This window comes from Cynocephalus volans, chromosome 9, assembly GCF_027409185.1.
Source record: "Cynocephalus volans isolate mCynVol1 chromosome 9, mCynVol1.pri, whole genome shotgun sequence".
In the NCBI taxonomy this organism is placed as follows: Eukaryota; Metazoa; Chordata; class Mammalia; order Dermoptera; family Cynocephalidae; genus Cynocephalus; species Cynocephalus volans.
Genome location: NC_084468.1, coordinates 135,515,204 through 135,537,152, shown reverse-complemented (window position 1 = coordinate 135,537,152; position 21,949 = coordinate 135,515,204). Strand labels below are relative to the sequence as shown.

The window sequence follows — 21,949 nt, the reverse complement described above, 5'->3', positions numbered from 1 at the left end:
ACTGGAAGTAAAATGTCTCTTTCATTACCAAAGTTAAAGACCCTCAAGTTGTGGTACAAACTTACGTATTTTTTCTACAACTTTTGGGTCGCATTCTTCGTATTTTTCTACTTCTGCCTTTAGTTGCTCCCTTTGCTCCCGAAGTGAAGAAAGCTCTTTTGTTAGCATGATTCGCTCTTCCTGTATTCAAAGTAGTTTTATATACAGTTAAGACAAACAAAATCCATATGTTATAAGGTAATACATGGTGTGCACTAGGCTTTTGATATTAATATTATATATACACATACATACATTCATAGTATACAAGCTTAATTCTCATCTTTCTCTGAAATCTCAAGCATCTTTTATATATATTGAATAATTAAATGTAAATTAATATGTAGAATGGAATGCTCATATATAGATGAGAGGTTACCAATTATCCTGGGATGAAGTCAAAGATGTCATCATGTGTTAGGGAAAAAAATTATACTCCTTTTTAGGTAGTTTCACAAGATTGTGTCTATGTATGTAAGTAATATTTTATGGCAGTATCAATCATTATACAATTATCCTTAAAAGTATTCTAGACAAGTTTTCAACCTGTAAGGATGATTAACCTTTATAAATACTTAAAGATACACTCTGAGTATCCCTTATCCAAAATGCTTGGGACTAGAAGTGTTTTGGATTTTGTTCTTTTTCAGATTTTGAAGTATTTGCAGAAATACTTGTATATAACAGTTGATTGTCCCTAATCCAAAAATCTGAAATTCTAAATGCTCCAATGAGTATTTCCTATGAGCATCATGTCAGTGCTCAAAAGTATTTAATTTTGGAGCATTTTGGATTTCAAATTTTTCAGATTAGGGATGCCCAACCTATATCAGAAATAACAGAATTGTAGGTTAAGGCCTCGCACCACTTTCCTTTAAAGGTAAACCAGAGCAAAGCTTTTAAATACAATATGAGCCAATAAACACTATTTGAAATTTTTTAGCCATAGTTCTCACTAACAGGTAGAAGTCATAGTGCTATGTATGGATATTCAATTCATATTTGTGTAACCTGAAAAATAAGTCCAAACAAAAATCAAACGCTGGTAAAGATTATAGTGTAGAATTATAGAATAAATCTGAGGTAAAACAAAGTTCAAGCTGCCTAAATGGGACTTGTCTACGGTTTCTTGCTACCTTATATTTTTACTTATGTATTTTTTTTTCTTTTGCCTTTAGCTGTTGCCTTTAGTTCCAAAGTGAAGAAAGTTCCTTTGCTAGAATTTGTATAAGAGAATGCATACACACAGCAGCATGCTCTGAAGCAGCACAGTGCAACAGAACTCTCTGTAATGGCAGAAATGTTCTAGATCTGCACTATCCACTGCAGAAGCCACTATCCACTATGCAGAAGCACCCATGTTGCTATTGCCTACATGAAATGTGGCTATTATGATTGAGAAACTGAATTTAACTGTATTTAATTTTAATTTAAATGTAAAGAGCCACATATGGTTACCTGTATATTACTAGCACAGCTCAGGAAAGATTTAAAAATAACTAGAATATAGGAAGATAGTCATTATTTGCCATCTACACTCAAATTATACATGTTTCGAAAGGAAGAATGAGGGGAGAAAAAGCTAATGAAGACAGGAGAAGCAGAGTGGTGAACATCCTTGTGTATATAATGATAGCTCTCTAGACACGCTGAACTGAAACCATCTTAGACAGTTACCAGCACTGAGATCTTTGCCAAATTAGTTAACCTCTTTGTGCCTCCAGTTTCTCAAATGTAAAATGGAGAGAGTAGTAGCTACGTCCTCTGATTGTTGGTAAGATTCAATGAATATATAAAATACATTTAGAACAGTACTTGCCTCATAGTAAGCAGAATATACATGTTAGCTATTTCTTCTTCTTTATCATCATCAGCAATAGCACCACCATCATCACCACGAATAACATCAAGTAGATAGGAGCCAGGTATTTCTGAAAAATCCTGTCTGGTAAGCTCAACTTTCTCAGGAGCCTTTCTGAACTACTATACTCTTCTGATAGCTGCAGGCACCAGCTAGGTTCGCTGGTGGGTTTTTTTCCTCCTAGTTGTGCTGGTTCCAATGAACTGAGTAACACTCAGTAGACTGCCTGACAACCTCAATGAACTGAGTAACACTCTTATGGCTAACATAATAGTGTATGTCACTATTAGCTGAAGGTGCTTTTACAAGTTATTGCCAGTGTTAAAGAAAAAAAGAGACCAAATAGAGAGGTGGTAATTGCTGCTATCAACTTAAGAAGACATATAACAGCTTCAGGTTATGCCCAGAACTTACCTTTCCTTGAATAGTCCTCAGAAATCACCATTCTCCAATTCCTATCTGTGACTGTGCTGACTATTCACATGAAAGAATATATGTGAAATAACTTCGGAAGCATAAAGCTGCTGTAAACCTGGTATGTATTCCCTTCTACAATGTGATGAGTTTTTGAGTCACTTTCTTTTACAATCATGTAATACAAATAGAAGCCTAGATGGAATGCTTAGTGGTTCATGCTGATCTTCAATATTTTTTTTAAAGTTATAAACCCATACTTGACATAATGATGAAACTAGAAAATGAAGTGATTTTTAAAAATCTCCATCATAATACTTTGGAGAACATTTACTTTTCAAAATGAAAGTAGATCAATATTTCATTTAATTAATTAAAAAATGTCACAAGGCCAGAAGGATATTATGTTGATAGTTATCAGTATGTTCTGCACCAAAATTAAAAAAGAAAAAAAAAAAAAAAAAAGACACAAAAAACTTACATAAACATTTATTTAGGGCTTACCATGTACCAGGTTCTCTTCTAAGCACTTTGTAAATACTAACTAGTTTAATCCACACAGTAATATCCCAGTGAAGTAGATTTTATTATTTTCCATTTTACAACTGAGAAAACTGAGAACACAGAATTTAGAAGACTTTCAAACCAGGCAGTCTTGCTTTAGGTTTTATGCTTCTATGTTATGCTGCCATATAACAATAATAATAATAACATAATAACAATAATAATAATAATGTCTAGATCCACAATTAGTAAATCCTACCAGGTTAAATAAACATTCATGTCCTTTGCTGTGATTCACTGCTTTTCTGGTAGGAATGGCATTATCCTCACAGGAAGCTCCGTGTCTTTACTGTTCTATTTAGAATTACCACTATTAAAGAATCTACAGACACAAACTTACCGTCTCATGTCGGCCAATTTTAGCTTTCTCAATGCTTTTCTGTAGGTTTACGTACTTCCGGCTTCCCTCAGACAACTAGGGAATCAAAAACAAATGAAATGGCTTGCTTAGATAAAATTTCCTTGACATGTAGTTTATGAAGACAAAATGAAATTTTTCTTCAGCCCAGGTTAATGTCACAAAAAAGTCAGACTACACTGAGAACTAACTTTTCTAATTTGAAGAAAACCAAGGACCATGAATCATTAGGGTAGGCTGAAAAAAAAAAAAAATTTAAAAAATTTTTCTTATTCTGTGCAGAAAAATGAATAATATGCCTTTAAACTTTTCTACAGTCTTCATTATCAGGTTCTCCACCTACCTCTACCCCCAATAGCTTGAGGCCTATTATTTAGTTAGAAATTTAATTTGAAAATTCAAAAAAATCTTCTTGGGGGGCAGCTGGCCAGTACTGAGATCGAACCCTGGACCTTGGTATTATCAGCACCATGCTCTAACCAACGGAGCTAACCAGTTGGCAAAATCTGTTTTTTAAAATACAAATTCTCTCTTTAAATGTCATTTCGCTTCTGACTAAAGTCTTTTTAAAATACCCTAGACTGTGTTTTGTAAACTTGCAGTATTGTGACCTGTTTGGCTAATAGTCAATAATGAACGTATCACCTATTATTCTTAAATAAATTACTTTATGAAGAATTGCATACTTTATTAATTTATTTATATTTATATTTTTATTGAATCAAAATTGATTATACATATTTTTAGGGTTCAATATTGAGATATGTTGAACAAATCAATATTACTAGCATATATATTGTTACAAATCATAATTATTCTTTATGCTCCTTGTCCAATCTCGCCCCACTCTCTCCCCCCCATTACCCTACATTTCTTCTCTTCTTCTGAAAGAATAATGGTTACTCTGTTGATTTGTTGCCTAGATGTTCTGTCTGATGCTGAGAGGTGTGATCCGGTCCCCCAATATTATCATAGAGCAGATGCTTCTTCTGTCACTCTGAAATGGGATTTGTGGAGAGAAATGTCCTCTTCTTTTCTTTATCTCTGCTGGTGACTCTCCTTGTGTCAATGCACTCCAGTGGCTGGCAGACCATCTGTGTGGTGGTTATAGCGTCAAGCTGCTTTCGTGGCAGCCATGGTTACTGTGGTGGCTGTGGTGGGCCACCCACATGGAGATGATGTTTTTGGCATGCTCCTCTGTGCTGGGGGTATACCTGGTTGTTGGGGAGGGGGTCTGGTCCCCTTCTCCATGCCTCAGGTTCCTGGGCCGGCCCGAGGCACTGGTGGTATGAGTGGTTGTGGGCAGTGGTCTGGTCCCCAGCTCCAGCCTCATGTCTCCTGGTGGGCCCCAATGCGCTGGTTGTGTGCCTGGGCTGGAACTAATTTTTTGTTCTTTGCTTACTTCTAAAACGGGGGAATTTCTTGGGGGAACCAGTACTTGAGCTGTGTGGTTGAGCTAAATTGCTGCTTTGCTGCTGTTTCCCTAGGGAAGGCTTTTTGTGAAGCTCAGGGTTTAATGGTTGACCTTATAGACACTTCCGGCTCTCCAGGGACCCAGTGCACCTGGGTTGTGTAGAAACTCTGATCTGGGTCTGAGTTTTTTTTTTTTTTGTTGTTGTTGTTGTTGTTGGTTTTTCGTGACAGGCACTCAGCCAGTGAGTGCACCGGTCATTCCTATATAGGATCCGAACCCGCGGCGGGAGCGTCGCGGCGCTCCCAGCGCCGCACTCTACCGAGTGCGCCACAGGCTCGGCCCTGGGTCTGAGTTTTATCATCAAACTGCACCCCATGCAATTCTGCATTCCCGACCAGTCTCCTCTGCATGGTCCTGTGCTGATTTGGGGATGGATTGGCTGTCCTTGCTGTGCCCCAGTGTTTTCCCACTGGGCTCGTCTCCCCCACCACCCATGCTCCAAACACTTCCCATGGGGTTGGTTGGCCCTGCGCTGGTCCCTTGTGATGACTCACAGGCCTCTGAATGGCTCTCCTTTTTCAGCTGTTCTGGCTCTTCACTCCTGTGTAGGTCAACAGGAACCCTATTAGTGGTCTTGCTGTCCTGGGGGCCACCAAGGCCCTCTTCTCCCCTGCCGCTTCCAAGCAACTCCATCCGAAGGGCACAGCTGCGGCCCTCTGCCAGCTCTTGCTCCATGCGCTCAGCAGCTTGAGCTTTAAAGCAGCCACAGCCCGAAACACTCAGAGCAGTTTTTTCTTTCTCTCATCGTGGTTTCTCCTGTCTTAATGAACTCCGTAGGTCTCTCCTCCTCTTCCTGAGTCCCAGCGGCCCCAGCTTGGCTGATGTTACATTTTTATAGTTGTAAATTTGTTGATTTGTGGGAGAGAGTGACGGTGCAGACCGTCTATTCTGCCATCTTGACCGGAAGTTGAATTGCATACTTTATATACTAAGATTCTGTTAGCCTGTTGCCAATTTTAGGTTTGTTTTACTTATCTTAAAAGTGATTAGCATTTTTCTTAGCTTAGAAAGTAGTAAGTTATATATGGAAATAAATTAAATAATACCAACATAAGGAGACTGTAAATATGGAGTATTTATTAGCATGTGGCTAATCCTACACCAAAAAGGATTGGTTAACTTCAGAATGTTGGTTCTGCTCCTTAATTTTCTAATCTCATCTGGGTCCTTAATCACACAAAATTCCTAGTATTAAATTCTCCACGACATCTTTTGCTATAAACTAGTTAGAAATTTCAGACTCATATGATTGGGCAAAGGCCTTCCCTAAACTATATTCTTCGCCTCCCTCACTCCGGAGTTATAAAAATTTAGAAAATAATTAATGATCAGATTAATTTAATTTCTGTTGGCTAACTATAAGAAACTGGCCTTTCTCGATATGACTTAGTTACACGTAGAAGGTGAATAATATTTATATACCCTTTTTTGCTTAAAATTCATAAATACTATTATCTCCAAAAAGTTGGTAGCTTTACCCTGGCTTTGGGGAATCTTTTACTTCTCAGAATGTGTAAAGGGAACATTGTAAGCTTTCCTCTAATAGTGCTCTAGTCACTGATTCTAACCTATAGCAGACAAGATCTATTGATAAGGCCAAGCAGACAGCGTGATCAAACCAGTTATACTTGAGAGTAATTATCTTCCTTAAAAAAAAAGGTCCGCTGCAGCTTTAAGAGCCAAAATGTTTTAAGGCCCTAATTTAACAAGGAGATCTAGTTCTTTATAACAAGGGTTCCCATTTATAAAATAAAGCCATGTTAAAAAAGTTAATATTCCACCCCTGAAGGACCCAGAAGAAATAATTTTAAAATGTATATAACATTTAAATTCAGGAGTAGAGGATTTTTCCAATTAAAAAATACACACATATATTAGCATAACATTTTCCCATTAAAAACTGTTTTAATAATAACCAGACAGGTAGATATTATCTGAAAGTCAATAACTATATTGAAGAAGCCAATAATTAAAGAATATCTCTCTTAGTTATATTAGCAAAACATCTCTCTGGTACTGTATGTCTGTTTGTAATTATTTGCAACTTCAAAGCATTTAAAAGAGCTCATTCATGAATTCCTTAATTCCAATAATAATCTTACGTGTTTTATCAGCACTGCACTCTCCCGAGCCAGCCACGGGCCGGCCCTATAATCTTACGTGTTTTAAATGTGAAGGACTAAATCCATGATTTGTCATTTTAAGTATCTTGGTAATACAGGGAGGCACAATCTAAATGATATTAAAGGAGAAGCTTCTGCTAATTATCCTAAGTACGGAGACAATTAGTCTAACTCAATTGTGAAGGGTTCTTGGCTCACTGCTTAGTTCTTAAAATCTTAACCACTGGAAACAATGAAAGCAACTCTTGTGGGACTGCCCCTAGTACAGTTTTCCATCTACACAACTATTAGCAGCACTATTACTATAGTTCCTAAAGCGCACCAGTAAGTAAACCAGAACCAGGTCTCAGATGATAACAACTGAGATTTTTAGCTACTGTATACATATTACCTGAACCAGTTCTCAAACTTTAGTATTTATCTGACTAACTAACCCAAAGGACCTGTTAAAACACAGGTTGCTGGGTCCCACCTTCCGTTTCTGAACAGCAGGTCCAGAATGGTGCCCAAGGATTTGCATTTCTAACACATTCCCAGGTGCTGCTGATGCTACTGATTGGGAGCATCACACTTCTGAGAACTACTGATCTAAACAAAAACCTGTTTTCTTGGAGTAACAAACCTAATTACAATACGCACGATATTAATATATGAAAAAATATTATCTAGTTCATCAGCAAAAATAAATTACTGCTAAATATTGTAGCATGAACTAGAAACAAAATGTCTTAATATTTCTGTCCTTAAAAGAAATACAGAAGTCCACATTTACAAAAATAGAAAAAGGGGTGATACCTTATGTTTTAAAAAGGTATTCACAGTAAGATTCCTTTAAAGAACAAACTCTTCCAGCACATTTCTATAATGTAAAATTAGAACTAACTATATACTGTAACAAATCCATTTCCAAATTTCACTAAAGCAAATAATTTTTAAAAACCCAGTAACTCAACAACAAAACAGCTGCAACAATAAAAACTACTTATAATTAGTAAAAACAGGTTTCATCTTTAGATGGGAGGATCTGACACAATGCTTCTGTTTAAATGCATTCCAGGCCACCTATATACTCAGGGTTGAAAAACATAATGCCTGTTTTCTAAAGGGCTAATTCACTGCCTGGAGGAACTGCCTATTCATAAGAGAAACAGAAAGATTGATTCAAGCTGGCTGCATTAGAATTCTGATTTTTCCTTTTTTAGAAATAAATTACAAAGCACTAAGGGAGAAATACAGAGGTTTTCATGGGTGGGAAAGAATGTTAAGGAACAGAGAAATGAGGAAAAGAACAAGAGCAAGCAGCCTACTGCTTTATCAAAATTCATGTACTATGTTGTGGAAAAACAGGTTTTATGTCTTTTGTTTATGCTTTAAAAAGAAAAAAAGAGCCATCATTTACTTTAAATTTTTATATATTTAAAGTCTTGTTGGAGAATCTAACTTTAAAATTTATATCTTTAAATAAAGGTGACATTCCATTTAGAAACCGAACATAAGGAAACAAAGAGCATTCTAAAGAAATATTTATATATAAATATAGGAGTAATGTAGTTGTCTCAACAACAGAGGCATGTTAAATCAATATTTCATGATATGGATGCAACACAATTATGCGGCCAAAGAAAAGGTTTACAAAGAATTTTTAACAACACTGAAAAATGCTCACAGAATAAAGCTGCATTTTAAAACAACTAGAAACAAAACTGTAATACACTGAGAGACTATTACCAAAAAACAGAAAACAAAAAAACACTTCAAGAAAATGCAAAATTGCAGACAATGGTTATCTCTATTGCGAAACATACTTTTAAGTTTTCTATATAATAAGCATATTTAACTTATTTTAAAAATTATTTTCCTGTTATAATTAATATATTAATAATTAATAATAAAACTAATGTTATAATTATACGAAAGATTCTCAAAAGATTAAAACATGAGCACATTCTTGTTTTAAAAGAGCCAAATAATACAGGAGTATTTAAGCAAAATCCCCTTTTGCCTCTCCACCTCTACACCATTCTCCACAACGCTCTCCCCAGAAGTGACACCTGTAAAGCTCAGTGTGCATCCTTCTTGTCCTATTCCTTTGCTTTACATTCAGATATAGATCAATATAGATAACATTTCAAAACATTTATGGGACTATCCTTTATGTAATGTCTTACAACTTGCTATTTTCAGAGAAACTCCCACATTAGCATATATAGATAGGTCTACTTCATTCTTTAAAAAACAACAACAAAAATCTTTATTTTTTATATCAGTTATAGGTTCACAGAAAAATTGAGAAGATATATATATTTCATATATATTCCCTGGCCCGACATAGGCACAGCCTCTCCCACTATCAAAATCCCTCACCAGAAGGTACATTTGTTACAATTGATGAACCTACATTGACATCATTATCATCCAACGTCCACGGTTTACATTAGGATTCACTCCTGGTGTTGTGCATTCTCTGGGTTTTGACAAATATACCCTCCATTATAGTATCATACAAAGTAGTTTTGCTGCCCTAAAAATACTCTGTACTCCAGCTATTCACCCCTTCCTCCTTGCTAATCCCTGGCTACCACTGATTCTTATTGTCTCCATTACTGTTTTGCCTTTTCTAGAATTATTTTCAATTCTATTTTTCAGTGAACTGTTTTAAGTACACTTATGTCGTTGGAATCATACTTGTACAGTACACTATCCTTTCAGATTGGCTTCTTTCACTTAACAATATGCATTTAAGGTTCCCCCATGTATTTTCATATCTGGATAGCTCATTTTTTTCTTTTGTCACTGAATAATATTCCATCATATGGATATACCACGGTTTGTTTATCCATCTTGGTTGCTTCCAAGTTTTGGCAATTATGAATAAAGCTGCTGTAAACATTTGTGTGTAGGTTTTGTGTAGACATAAGTTTTCAGTTCATTTGAGCAAGTGCCAAGGAACACACTGCTGAATCATATGGTGTATTAGCCTGTTTTTGTTGCTATATTAAAATATCTAGAACTGGGTAATCTGTAAGAAAATAGAATTTATTCCTTACAGTTTCAGAGGCTGAGAAGTCCAAAGTCCAGGGAATACATGTGGTGAAGGTCTTATTTGGTGGCAGCTTTACAGCAATGCAGGGGTCTCACATGGCAGAAAATTGAGGAGCAGAGAGAGAGAGACTCACGTGTTCTCCTTTTAGAGCCCTCAGAACCACACTCCCGACCACCATTAAATCATCAACTTAATCACCTCTTCGAGGCCCCATCTTTCAATTACCCTAATAGGATTTACCACCCTCAACAGTTATATAGTGAGAATTAAGCTTGAAATATATGGACTTTAAGGGACACAATTCAATCAATTCACAGCATATGGTAAGAGTATATATAGTTTTGTAAGAAACTGCTAACCTGTCTTCCAAAGTGGCTGTACCATTTTGCATTTCCAACAGCAATGAACAGAGACCTTCTTTGCTCCACAACCTTGCCAGAATTTGGTGTCATTAGTGTTCATTCTTTCTTTAATGTCTACATACTATTACTATATGTTCCACTGCTCCATTAACAGCTATTTTATTTATATTCTGTTTTTCACTACTACAATGCTCCAACACCCCTGTCTTTTGACATATATCTCTGTACACATGCAGAAATATTTTTGTAAGGCGTTTAGAAGTAGGATTGCTGGTTCAAAGGATATGGACATTTAAAATTTTTAGGTTTTTTTTAAATTGTGGAAAATATACATAATGAAATTTATCATTTTAACATATATAATTCAGTGGCATTGAGTACATTCACACTGTTGTGAATGCCACCGTAACCACTCTCCATTTCTAGAACTTTTACATCACTCCAAACAGAAACTCTGTACCCGTTAAACAACAGCTCCCCCTTTCCCTTCCCTGCAGCTCCTGGCAACCATTATTCTACTTTCTGTTTCTATGACTTTGCTTTTTCTAAGTACCTCATTCCACTTATATGTGGAACCACACAATATTTTTCCTTTCTTGTCTGGCTTATCTCACTTGGCATATTTTCAAGGTTATTAATGTTGTAGCATCTATCAGAATTTCCTTTCTTTTTAAGGCTGAGTAATATTCCATTACATGTACACATCACACTTTGTTAATCTGTTCATCCACTGATGGATATTTGGATTCTTTCTCCCCTTTTAGCTATTGTGAATAATGCTGCTATAAACACTGGTGTACAAGAACCTGTTTGAGTCCTTGCTTTCAATTCTTTGGGGTATATACGTTAAAGTGAAATTGCTGGATCACATGGTAATTCCACATTTAACTTTTTGAAGAACCACTATACTGTTTTCCACAGAGGCTTCACCATTTTACATTCCTACCAGCAAATTCTACTTAAGGATTCAGATTTCTCCACACCCTTGCCAACACTTATTTTCTTCTTTTATCCTTTTTTTTGTTGTTGTTATAATGGCTATCCCAATGGGTGTGAAGTGAATGTTTAACTTTTAATTTCATCATTTTGCCTTTCCCCAATAGTATGTAATAGGCTTACTCCCTGCAGGTTTCACAAAAGTGGATATTAGCAATAATTTTAAAGACTGATATCCTAATGGCTGAAAATGACATTTCAATTTGATATTGAATTTAACATCTTTTCCTGTATCTACTAATCATGTGTATTTCAATGACTTGTTTAATAATATTCTTTGAACATTATTTTATAGAACTGTTTACCCTTTTCTTGTATATTTTAGGAACTGTTTATAGGTAGTAGATATTAATAATTTTTTATAAATGCTAACTTTTAATGTTATCTTTCAAAGTACAAGTTTTAATTTCTTATACAAACGCATCAGTCTTTTCCTTTATGGCTTCTAGGTTCTGTATCTTGCTTAGAAAAGCCTCTCATCCTAATATTGTACAGATTCCTTCCCTTGCTTGTAGAGTATTCTTTCATGTTTTGCTCTTTAAAAGACCTGTTTATCTTGGAGATAGTGTGAGGCAGGGCTCTAACTTCAATATATTTCAGTGATATCCCTACAATTCATTGAATAGTCTGTCCTTTCTCAACTGAATTAACAACGATGTATGGCATCTTTATCATAAAATAAATAAACATATATGGGGCTGCTTGTGGCTTCTCTATACTGCTCCACTTATGTCTGTCTATTCCTATACCAATAGCAAGTTTTAATTACTGTAGCATATTTGTTCTGATATTTGATAGGCGAAAATCCCACCTCATTGTTCTTCTCTTTATACTCTCTTAGTCCTTTATTGCAGTTTCTCTACCACATGAACTTAAGAAATCATCTGTAAGAATCTAGTGGGATTTTAGGTACCATTACATTAGCTATAGAGACATTAATTGACATTTTTAAAATTGAGTTTTCTCATTCATGAGTCTTTTGTTTCATTAGCTTAGGAGTTCTTTCATTTCCTTTGACAGAGTTTTATAGTTTTTTTCATGTATGTCTCTCCTATTTCCTGTTAGGGTTTAATGTTGTTTTTGGTGCTACTGAGGGATAGGCAATGACCCTAGGCTAAGTCTATCACCTTATGAAATGTTCTTGGCCACAGTGGCTGGTGTAAAGTATTGCTGAATCAGAGTAAAGTTAAAGTCTTTTGTTCAGTGGTTGTAGAAAACAACTCTCTCTTGCCCTCTGTATTCTAAAATATAGCTACAAGGAGGCAAATAGCCCAAATTACTGATGGCAATCATCTTATAACCTTGAATAAAGCCAACGTGATGATATGGGCATCAAGCAAAAGCCAAAACCAGGATAAATAGAAAGAAATGGAGTTTGAGTCTTGATTAAATGACACCCAAAGTATGCTCTACTTTTAAAAATTTTAATTTAAATGAGCCATTAAATAAATCTCCCCTTTATCATTTAAGCTAAGTAAACTTGGGTTTTATACCAGTACCACAGTAAACATTTTAACTGTTACAGTGGATAAAGCTTTAACAATAATCTCTTTCATATAGTGCTGGCAAACTACAAGAGCTGCAAAAAATTTGGGGAGACACAGAATATAAAACATTCTTATTCCTCTATTTTGGGTTATAGAACTAAGTCTCCAAGAATAGGAGTGGGTGGGATAAAGTAATACACTCTTCACTCAATAAATATTTATGAAGTGTCCAGTACATATATAGTTACAGTATTATTTGCTCAAATCTTTTCACTAAATTAATTTAGTTGAGTAATAGATAATTCAAGGTAGTGTTTTGCATGTAGTGAGCACTGGATGTTTATTAAATATTTTTGAAGTATTTTTTCTAATAAGTATAAGACAGTATTCATTAAAAGAAAACACTGTGAAGCTAGTAAAGATACAGTATATTAACATTCCACTTAACCAAGATCAAATTTCTAGTAATCCAATCCTGTGAACATATTAAAAGCCTGGAAATGAGAAAAGTACTCCAGGAATCCTAAATAATGGACATAGGAAAGTGTAAGAATTCCCTCAAGAAAGCAAGATAAAGAGAAAGTGAAGTCACTCAATAAGTGCATGCTCAAGACACACCTGCTGAAGATCAAAATCAAGAATTACAACGTAAAGAAATGAACCACCAGGCAGAGTCTCAGCAGTTAACAACAAACAAGAGATTAGTAGTCCCTCAACTACAAATATTAGGAATATGTGTAATAAGATTAAACTAAGAATAGAAATAGAAAAGTAAAAATATATGATAAAGAAAAAGCAGGCAGTTTTTTAAAAAAAACTTTAACTTCCAACAGAAATCTAACAGTGTCATGAAAATGAACATAGAAGTGATCACAGTTAGTCAAAGCCTTCCGCAGAATCCAGTTAGAAATCATTCAGATATTTTGGGTGCCAAAGACATGTAAAATCCAATTGATGCAGTGAAGAGAGTAAGATATAAATTAAGAAGGATCACACACTTCTCATACGTGAAAACTGGGTTCTAATAGGACAAATCCAGAGATGAGGGCTAAGTAGCAGATACCAACTGTCTAAAAATACTCATTCTTTCTTAGTAAGAGGATCCCCAACAACAGGCCTAGTAAAAAAAACAAACAAAAAACCAACTATATTTCCCTGCCTACTTCAAGTCAGATATAGACATATGACTAAGTTTTGTCCAGTGAAATGGACTCAGATGTTGTTGGAAATGGATGTGCTCTTTGCCCTTCCCTTTCTCCTTCCTGCTACTTATAATATAGACATGCTGGCTAGAGCTTCAGGAGTCACAGCAAACGAGACAATAATAGGAGCCTGAGTTCCTGATTAGCCTCATTCAGACAATGTACCTCCAGACTTCTTTTATAAGACAGGGAGATAAATTCTTAGGTAATTAAGCCACTATTGTTTTGGATTTTGTATTATGTATAGACAAACCCAATTCTAACTGACACAGTGACTAACCTCTCTGATTTATGAAGTCCCTGTGATAGTGAAAATAAATAAAAATCGGTGTGTCTGTCAGTGTGATGGGCAAGAATACATCCTAGACAGAATCTCTGTTAATAAACCCATCCATCTGAGGAGGAAAAGCCAAAATCTACTTGGAAGGGCAATCCTAAAATTACTTGGAATAACATAATTCTTTGTTTAATAAGTACATTTTCTTTTAGGCAAGGGGAAATTTAAAATTAAATGTAAGGATGAGCAGACTAGTATTATTGTTTTTGTGTTAAAAATAACTTCTACATATTTTGTACTGTATTCATAAGGTAAAACCATAAAAAAACTTAATTTTTCTCCCCAACTGCCATTTTAAAAAGACCTCAGTGAGAGAAGTACTTCCCCTGCCACTGGATGAAGAGTTAGGAGTCCTATGACTTCTTTGATTAGTCTTTGTTGATTAAGATAAACAATTACTATAAGTTGTCAAGTACAGCCTTGATTCACAAATTAGAATGTCTAACATAATAATCAACACTTCAAATCTTGATTTAAAGGTAAGACTTCTCTCCCTTTCAGCAGCAGCTGACTGCAGGTGGGTTTTCTGCTGGAGAGGGCGTATGGTCCTTGTCTCTTTTCTGGCCTAGCATTTCTATTCTTCCAGTCTACTAACTGCAGTTTCTGCTTCCTGTCCCTCACCCCTACCAAGACCTGGAGAAGGGGAGAGAGAGGAGGTAAAGGGGTTTGGAATCACATATAATTAACAGGTATTGTTGTTGAGATGCTTCAGTGCTTTGGAGGCCTGACAGATGTTTAAGCTGAATCCTTTCATGGCTACACATCTGGGTTCTTTGTAGACTTATGTGTTGGGTACCCCAAAATGCAAACCCCATGATGCAGAAGATACATTCTATTCCTGAGGCTAACATACAGAATTCTGCCTCTCACCATCACCCTTTCTTAGCTTGTTCCCCACCCACTTCCAGCCTGGTTTTTCAGAGGCTGATTCCACACAGACTCTCTGTTAGGTTTCATTGCCCTCCTTTGGAACAGAATTTAACAAAGCTCCAGCTGGGCTCTTGTTCTCTTACTTCTGAGTGTGGCTCACAGGTAGTCCACAAACACTCATAAACCCAACAATCTCCAGGATTGCTAGTCATGACCTTGCTTTTATATATTACAATAACTGACAGGACCTACCAATAGATCTACATGGATGATAAAATCAGCAAAATTATTTTTACATAAGGACTTGCTTATTTTCCTATTGTCTTTCAAGAGCATTGGGAAATAATAGGCCTAACAGATGTTCCTCCATCATGCCACTAAGCTTGGTTCTCTAGACTTAAAGTATCTCATAAATGCTTAGATTTTACCTTTGGCATTTCTGAATAGTTCTTATGAGAATTAAGATTGTCCAATATTGAAATTTCTAATCAAAATGTTGCTTCAATACTATTTAAAATATTTTGATCTAATGAATTATTCATTTCTTTTACGTAATTTAGTTTCATTAGAAGCCATCAATCTAAAATAAAACAAATTATTTGCTAAGAAGGATCAGTTAAAGAGTTTAAGCTCACATTTCTATTTAACTTAAATACAGTTAATTTAAATTTAAAGCTTAAATTTTTCATTTAGGCTAGGTTATAATAAACTCCACACTGAATTTATAAAGTCAAAGACAAACAGTGCTGAGAAATATTCACTAATTAGAATACCTGCACAAAAAGGCTTTTATCTTTTTAAGAGAATAATATTCTTCCTTCTTTTTCGACTTCTGCCTCTTATAATAGAAAGGCTCAAGAAGACTTGAATATCAAAGGATTAAACAGGCAAACTAAAGCCTTCCTTTCCATGGCCTAAATAGCCTAAGCAGAATGAAGAAAGCAAACTAACACATTCTGATGGTAAATTAACTTGAGTTGAGAGCAGCCGAACAAACTAAGATCTGTGGTAAACTGAAGTGTTAGAGATTATTCAAAAGGTAAATGCACATAACTTTAAAAATTTTAATAATTAACAAAATTTAAAATTGAGGTTGTTTTGCATCTAATCTAAAGTTTAAACTATTTTTCAAAAAGAGTTATAGTGTAGTAAAGTTATGATTATAAATAAATGTAAATACTGGGGAACCTGAACAAAGCTCCATATCTGAATCTGATAAAACGCAGGCCTGAAATCTGAACCATGCCCTTGGGTCAAGTAAGAGCTATATTTTAAGCAAAACAAGCACCCAAGTAACAGGGTTACTTTTGTGAAACTTCCAAATATATAAAGTAGCCAGAGACATTATGAATATTGGAATATTAAAACTTATAAAATATTGATATGCTTTATGGGGCAAAATAGGCTAACCAAATTGAATTTAAGATTATCCCAGGAAATTAAGGATATATATAACTTTGACACTCTGCCACCACCTGGTGGCATGGCATCAAAATTTTAGGTCCAGTTTTTTGCGGAGTAAATCTTTTCCAGGTAGGTTATTTGCGTGTGTGTATGTATTTGTGTGCGCATACATGCGTGGGGGGTGGGGTGGGGGATGGGGTTGAAGAACGACTGTCACAAACCTATATCTCATATGAAGAGTATTCTGGGGAAGGGATAGGGAATTCTACAACTTTGGGGTTAGACTTCCCAAACTCATCCAAGTAGCTCAGATAGCAAAGGAGAGTAATTCCTGTGGGAATGTTTTTTAAAGCCCAGCCTGAGGCTATCTACCACAAAAGCAGAGCAGACAAACAAGCATACAAAAAAGTCTGATGTCTTAAGTTCTATCATAAAAATTCATGCAATTTCACAGTTGTCATATTAACGATTTTAAATTACTTGCCAATAAAAATACTTAGTTTATGTACTCCCCTCCCTCACTTCCAGTCTTTGAGTCACTCAATTTCAACAAATACATATTTAATTCTTTATTATCTGGGCCAATGGAGAGAAGTAATAAGAATATTCAATTTAAAAGACATGACTTTTAAGTACATATAGATATAATTCGGCAGACCCTGTTCGTTATCTCTCCAAAGCCTTTCTTTGTTAACAGACTCCAAGTTTTGCTCTGATTAGGGTGGCAACGTGCTCAGAGAAAATGGGTCCCTTTTCTGAGCACAAACCATGTTGGCTCAGATCTTTCTCATGTGAACATGTAACTCAGACCTGCCCAATAAAACTTAAAGGGAAGCCTATTTGGGGAAGGGGACATTCTGGGATTTTCCTCCTGGATGAAAAGAGAGATGTATAAGAAGAAAGTCCATCTTTCTTCCTGCTTTGAACATTGTCATTGAAGGATATTGTAGCTGTAGTAGCTATTTGCATCCAAAAAGAGAAAGCCAAAAAATGTCAGAGAAGCCATTCCAGACCTCTGATATCAATGTGTAATGGGATTAACCAATCCCGAAAGAGCTACATCCAGACTTATTATGTAAGATAATGAACCCCTATTATTTAAGCCAATTTGGATGTACTTTTCTGTTATTTGTGGCTAAAAATATCCTGATTCATGCATATAACAAAGAAAGAACATATACCAAAATGTCAAGAGCAATTAGTTTTGAATGCTAGGTTTACAGGTGATTTAATTTTCTTCTTTATTTTTTGATCTACAGTGAATAACTTTTAAATTTATTACAGAAAAATGCCAATGTCAATATTTGAACAATATGTAATTTTTGTGGTTTGAAAAGTTCTCACTTGCTAATGCCATGATATACAAATCTAAAGTATGCTAGATGGGTGGAGAGAACAGATGTATAATCTATCAAGTAGACACTATACATACACTAATAAAAAGTTGACTACTACACTTAAGTGCCTTGTAAGGAGGGAGTTGTTAAGGATAAGGAATTATATACCTGTGTGGAGTCTCTCTTTGAGAGACTCCACACAGGTATATTTAATCAGGAAAGAAGTCAGAGAACAATTGACATCAATAGGGCTTTACACACATTGTGATGTGATCTGCCAATTGGCAAGACTATTTCAGTTACACATAGAATACACACCAGCTCGTAGAAGAGGGTAGTCTAAGACAGTGAATAATCTTATTTGCTGAAATGAACCCATAAACCTGGCCAGAATTTCCCAAAATGTGTTCCACAGAACATTAATTCATCATGAAAATGGGTCAAATAATATGCAATTATCCTGCGTCAATTAAAAATAAATTGAAAAGAGATTAAAAAAAAAAAGAAAGGTCAAATAAGATTCACAATGCATACTACCATTTTAAAAGCTTGGAGAACTCAAACTAGTTTACCTTTATTAACCCAGGAGTCCACAAATTCCTTTGATTACAGAACCCCTTTTAAGTATCACCCGTTATATATCAATTCCACAGAATTACTTTACGTAATGCTGAGCTAGGATCCAGCAAAATATAATTCAGGCAAAATGGTTGAAAAAAAGAAATAATGGAGTCTAAAATACATACTTAATTATTCCTACCCAATATGTATTTCTCAGGCTGAGTTCTAAGAAAAAAAAAAATCAAGATTATTATAATCATGATTACTTAATGGAAATCATCTTTACTGCTGTATATTGTGGACTGGGAGGAAAAAAAAGCTAAGAGCCAGGGAGTAAAGCTTGTGAACCAAGCACACAATAGTTGGGACAGTAACTAGGCTGATATATAGGCTATGGTGTATTCACTCAACATTTATCATGCCTTTATGTGTCTCAATGTATCACAGTAACTGCCTTCCATGCTGGTGATAAAAGATGATTAAGATATAGCCCCTGCCCTCAAGTAATGTCTGCCAGGGAAATAAGGCACATAAAGACTTCACTCCACAAAAGAAATATGTATAAGATACTCAGAGAACAAAGAAGTACTAAACTCTGCTGAGGAGTAGGGACAAAAAAACTTCCCAGAAGGGATTTTTGAAGCTAGTCTTAATGGATATACGTCTCTGGCTAATGGAAAGGTTGGAGTTTGCTGGTTAGACAAATAAAAAGACAAGCTAGATACAGGATGTAAAGATACAAAGATATAAAATGAACAGCATTCAGGAAGCTGTAACAATTTGGTATGACTGGTGTGTAAGGTTAGAGAAAGGGCAACAGTAGGTTATTAGGCTGGCCACTGGCGGGAGCTAGATTAGAGACAGGCTTAAAGCCAGTTTTAGGAATATGGGCTTTATTATTTAGGATTGGGAAACCATCCAAGGTTTAAAGATAACTATTGTAGCAGATGAGAGAAAGTAAAGGCTGCAGACAGCGAGATCAGTGAAAACACTAAATCAAAATTCTGGGCCAAAGATAATGAGAGTCTAAGCCAAGACAATGGCAGTGGAGATGGAGAGGAAGGGAGAGACTTGAGAGCTATCAGAGTGTAGACTCGACAAACATTTGGAACCAAATGGATGCAGAGAAAAGGAAGATTCAAAGTAACTATCAGGTTTCAGGTTTGGGTGACTAAATGGACAGTGGTTTAAGAATCTAGAAGACACAGAGAACAGATTTGGGTAATGAACTGAGTTTTGAACATATTGAGTGTGAGTTGCCTGTCAGCCATTTAGGTAGAGATGTCTAGTAGGTAGCTGAATACAGGAGGTGGAGCTCAGTCCAGAGGTATAGGCAGGAGAAAAAAACTGAGGAATCATAAGTATGTAGGTGGCAATGGAAGCCATAAGAGGAGATGAAACCAACCAAGAAGAATGTACAGAGCAAAAAGGGATCAGCCTATGGATCCCCAGTATGTGAAGGGTGGTTGCCTGAATCTGAGTTATTTTTCCTGATTTCAAAAAGCTTAACAGAAAAAATACATTTACTTAAGATAGAACTACACAGCCTTATAGCTAAAATCTCATGAATGGAAGAAGAAAAATGAGACTCCACTGGAAAAAAGAAAAACTAACATTTCCATACAATTAGGGAGACCAGAGTATTATTTTAAAGCCTAGATTTATACCAATTCAGTATGTTGATGCTAATTTTGAAAAGCTCTTAATGGTGTCATATATGTCTCTGTTTAAAAAGCCATTTAAAATGCAATAGGAATAAAGTTAGGGAGCCATGAATCTTAAAATGGGGCCTTGATAATAGTTTACAAAACAGCAGACGAGGGTTATTACAGGAATGAAAATGGGGCAAGTATAAGAACTATAACTAAGGATAACTGATGATAATTTGTGATGGATTACATATAAGGTAGAAAGAACTAAACTTAATCGCCCAGTATGAAGATGATAAAGTTGTACAAGTAACAGCCCTCCACCTTCTACATACTCATTCAGTTAAAGATAAAGATCTGGAAAGAATGCAGTTTCTTTTATAACTACAGATCTTACTCAGATATTGGAATAGTGGAGATATATAAAATTACTCTCCAAGGGAGTTAAGTATGGAGAAGAAAATATTTAGAATGACTCTTGAAGGACATGAAGATGGAGAGAAGAAAACAGTAGTAAATGAAAGTTGAATGGTCATAGAAGAATTAATTATCAAGAATAAAGTGCTTCAGGAGGCAGTCAACTGTGTCAACACTGACAGAAAGAAAAGTGATGAAGAGAGCAAGACAGAAGAAAGGCACTGAAAGCACTGAGTATCGCATGAGAAGCAGTGAGACTCAAGGAGGAAAAAGCAGAGGCAGCAGGCATAATAAACAAATTGAGAGTTTGCTACTCCTTCCACTCTCTAATAGTGCCTGTTCATTTCTTTTGCTGTACATATCTTAACTAACTGTAATACAGTTCATTCATAGTCTAGTCTCTGAACTAGATGTGAATTTACAGAGGACATGTCTATGTTTTTTTTTGTTTGTTTTAGAGGCTGGCTGGTACTGGGATCCGAACCTGTGATCTTGGTGCTATAAGGCTGTGTTCCAACCAACTGAGCTAACCAGCCAGCCTATGTCTTTATCTTTTTATTTCCAGCACCTAGCAAGGCACCACACAATACATAGCAGGAGCCTAAGTATTTGCTGAAGAACTGAATAGCTCCCCATTGTACTCAGGGCTTTGCAGTGGCTATTTTCTCTGTCCAGATGTTGTCTATCTCTGGATCTTCCTCTTCAAGACATTCACAAACTCCCTTGCCTCCTTCAAATCTCACTTTCTCAATAAAGTCTGTTCTGACTATCCTATTTTTAATATGCACCTCAGCCTCCAACTCTAGTACTACTTTTTATTTTTTTTCTATATACCCTCCACCTTTTTCTACAACATATAGTTTGTTTAGTGATTATGTTTACTGTTTGCTGTCTGTCTCTCTCCAAAAAAATATAAGTTCCATAAAGGCAGGGATCTTTGACTGTTTTACTCACTGATGCATGTCCCAAGTACCCAGAAGAGTGCCCTGCCCAGATAAGAAGCTTAATATATAATGATAAATGAGCTGATCACAGTACAGACAGAAAATAAGAGTCTGCCAGAAGGACTGGTGATACTTTTTCAGCACTGAGTATCTCAGGATATTTCAAATTCAGACACTGGAAAATCCAGAAGAGGAAGAGAAAGATGATCTGGAGGGAGCCAATAGAAAGCACACAGACTTGCCATAGGTATGACTGAACACTCTCAAAAACATGTTGTCTCTGTGAAGAAAGGGAGATGGGCAGGGGAAGAATAAATGGACATCTCCATGTGGGAAAGTTGGAAAACTAAGACCTGATGCTCTCAATCTTTTCTCTTAAGTAGACCACAATATCAAAACTCCTAAAAGACCTGGGAATTTTAATTAAGAACTACATATCTGAAGTAGCTTTGTAATTTAGCTTATTAAAGAAATAAAAAGTTGTCAACTCTACCTATTTGACATGAG

At 35.7% G+C, this 21,949-nt stretch overlaps 1 protein-coding gene across 1 annotated transcript in view; it reads right to left on the bottom strand.

Moving 5' to 3' along the window:
- Window positions 1-21,949, bottom strand: part of MND1 (meiotic nuclear divisions 1) — a 76,904-nt gene that overhangs the window by 14,176 nt on the left and 40,779 nt on the right. Inside the window, exons 5-6 of the mRNA XM_063108731.1 lie at window positions 3,219-3,293; window positions 66-180 (exon numbers count right to left, since the gene is read on the bottom strand). Coding sequence (XP_062964801.1) covers window positions 66-180; window positions 3,219-3,293 — 190 coding nt within the window. The remainder of the gene's footprint in view (window positions 1-65; window positions 181-3,218; window positions 3,294-21,949) is intronic.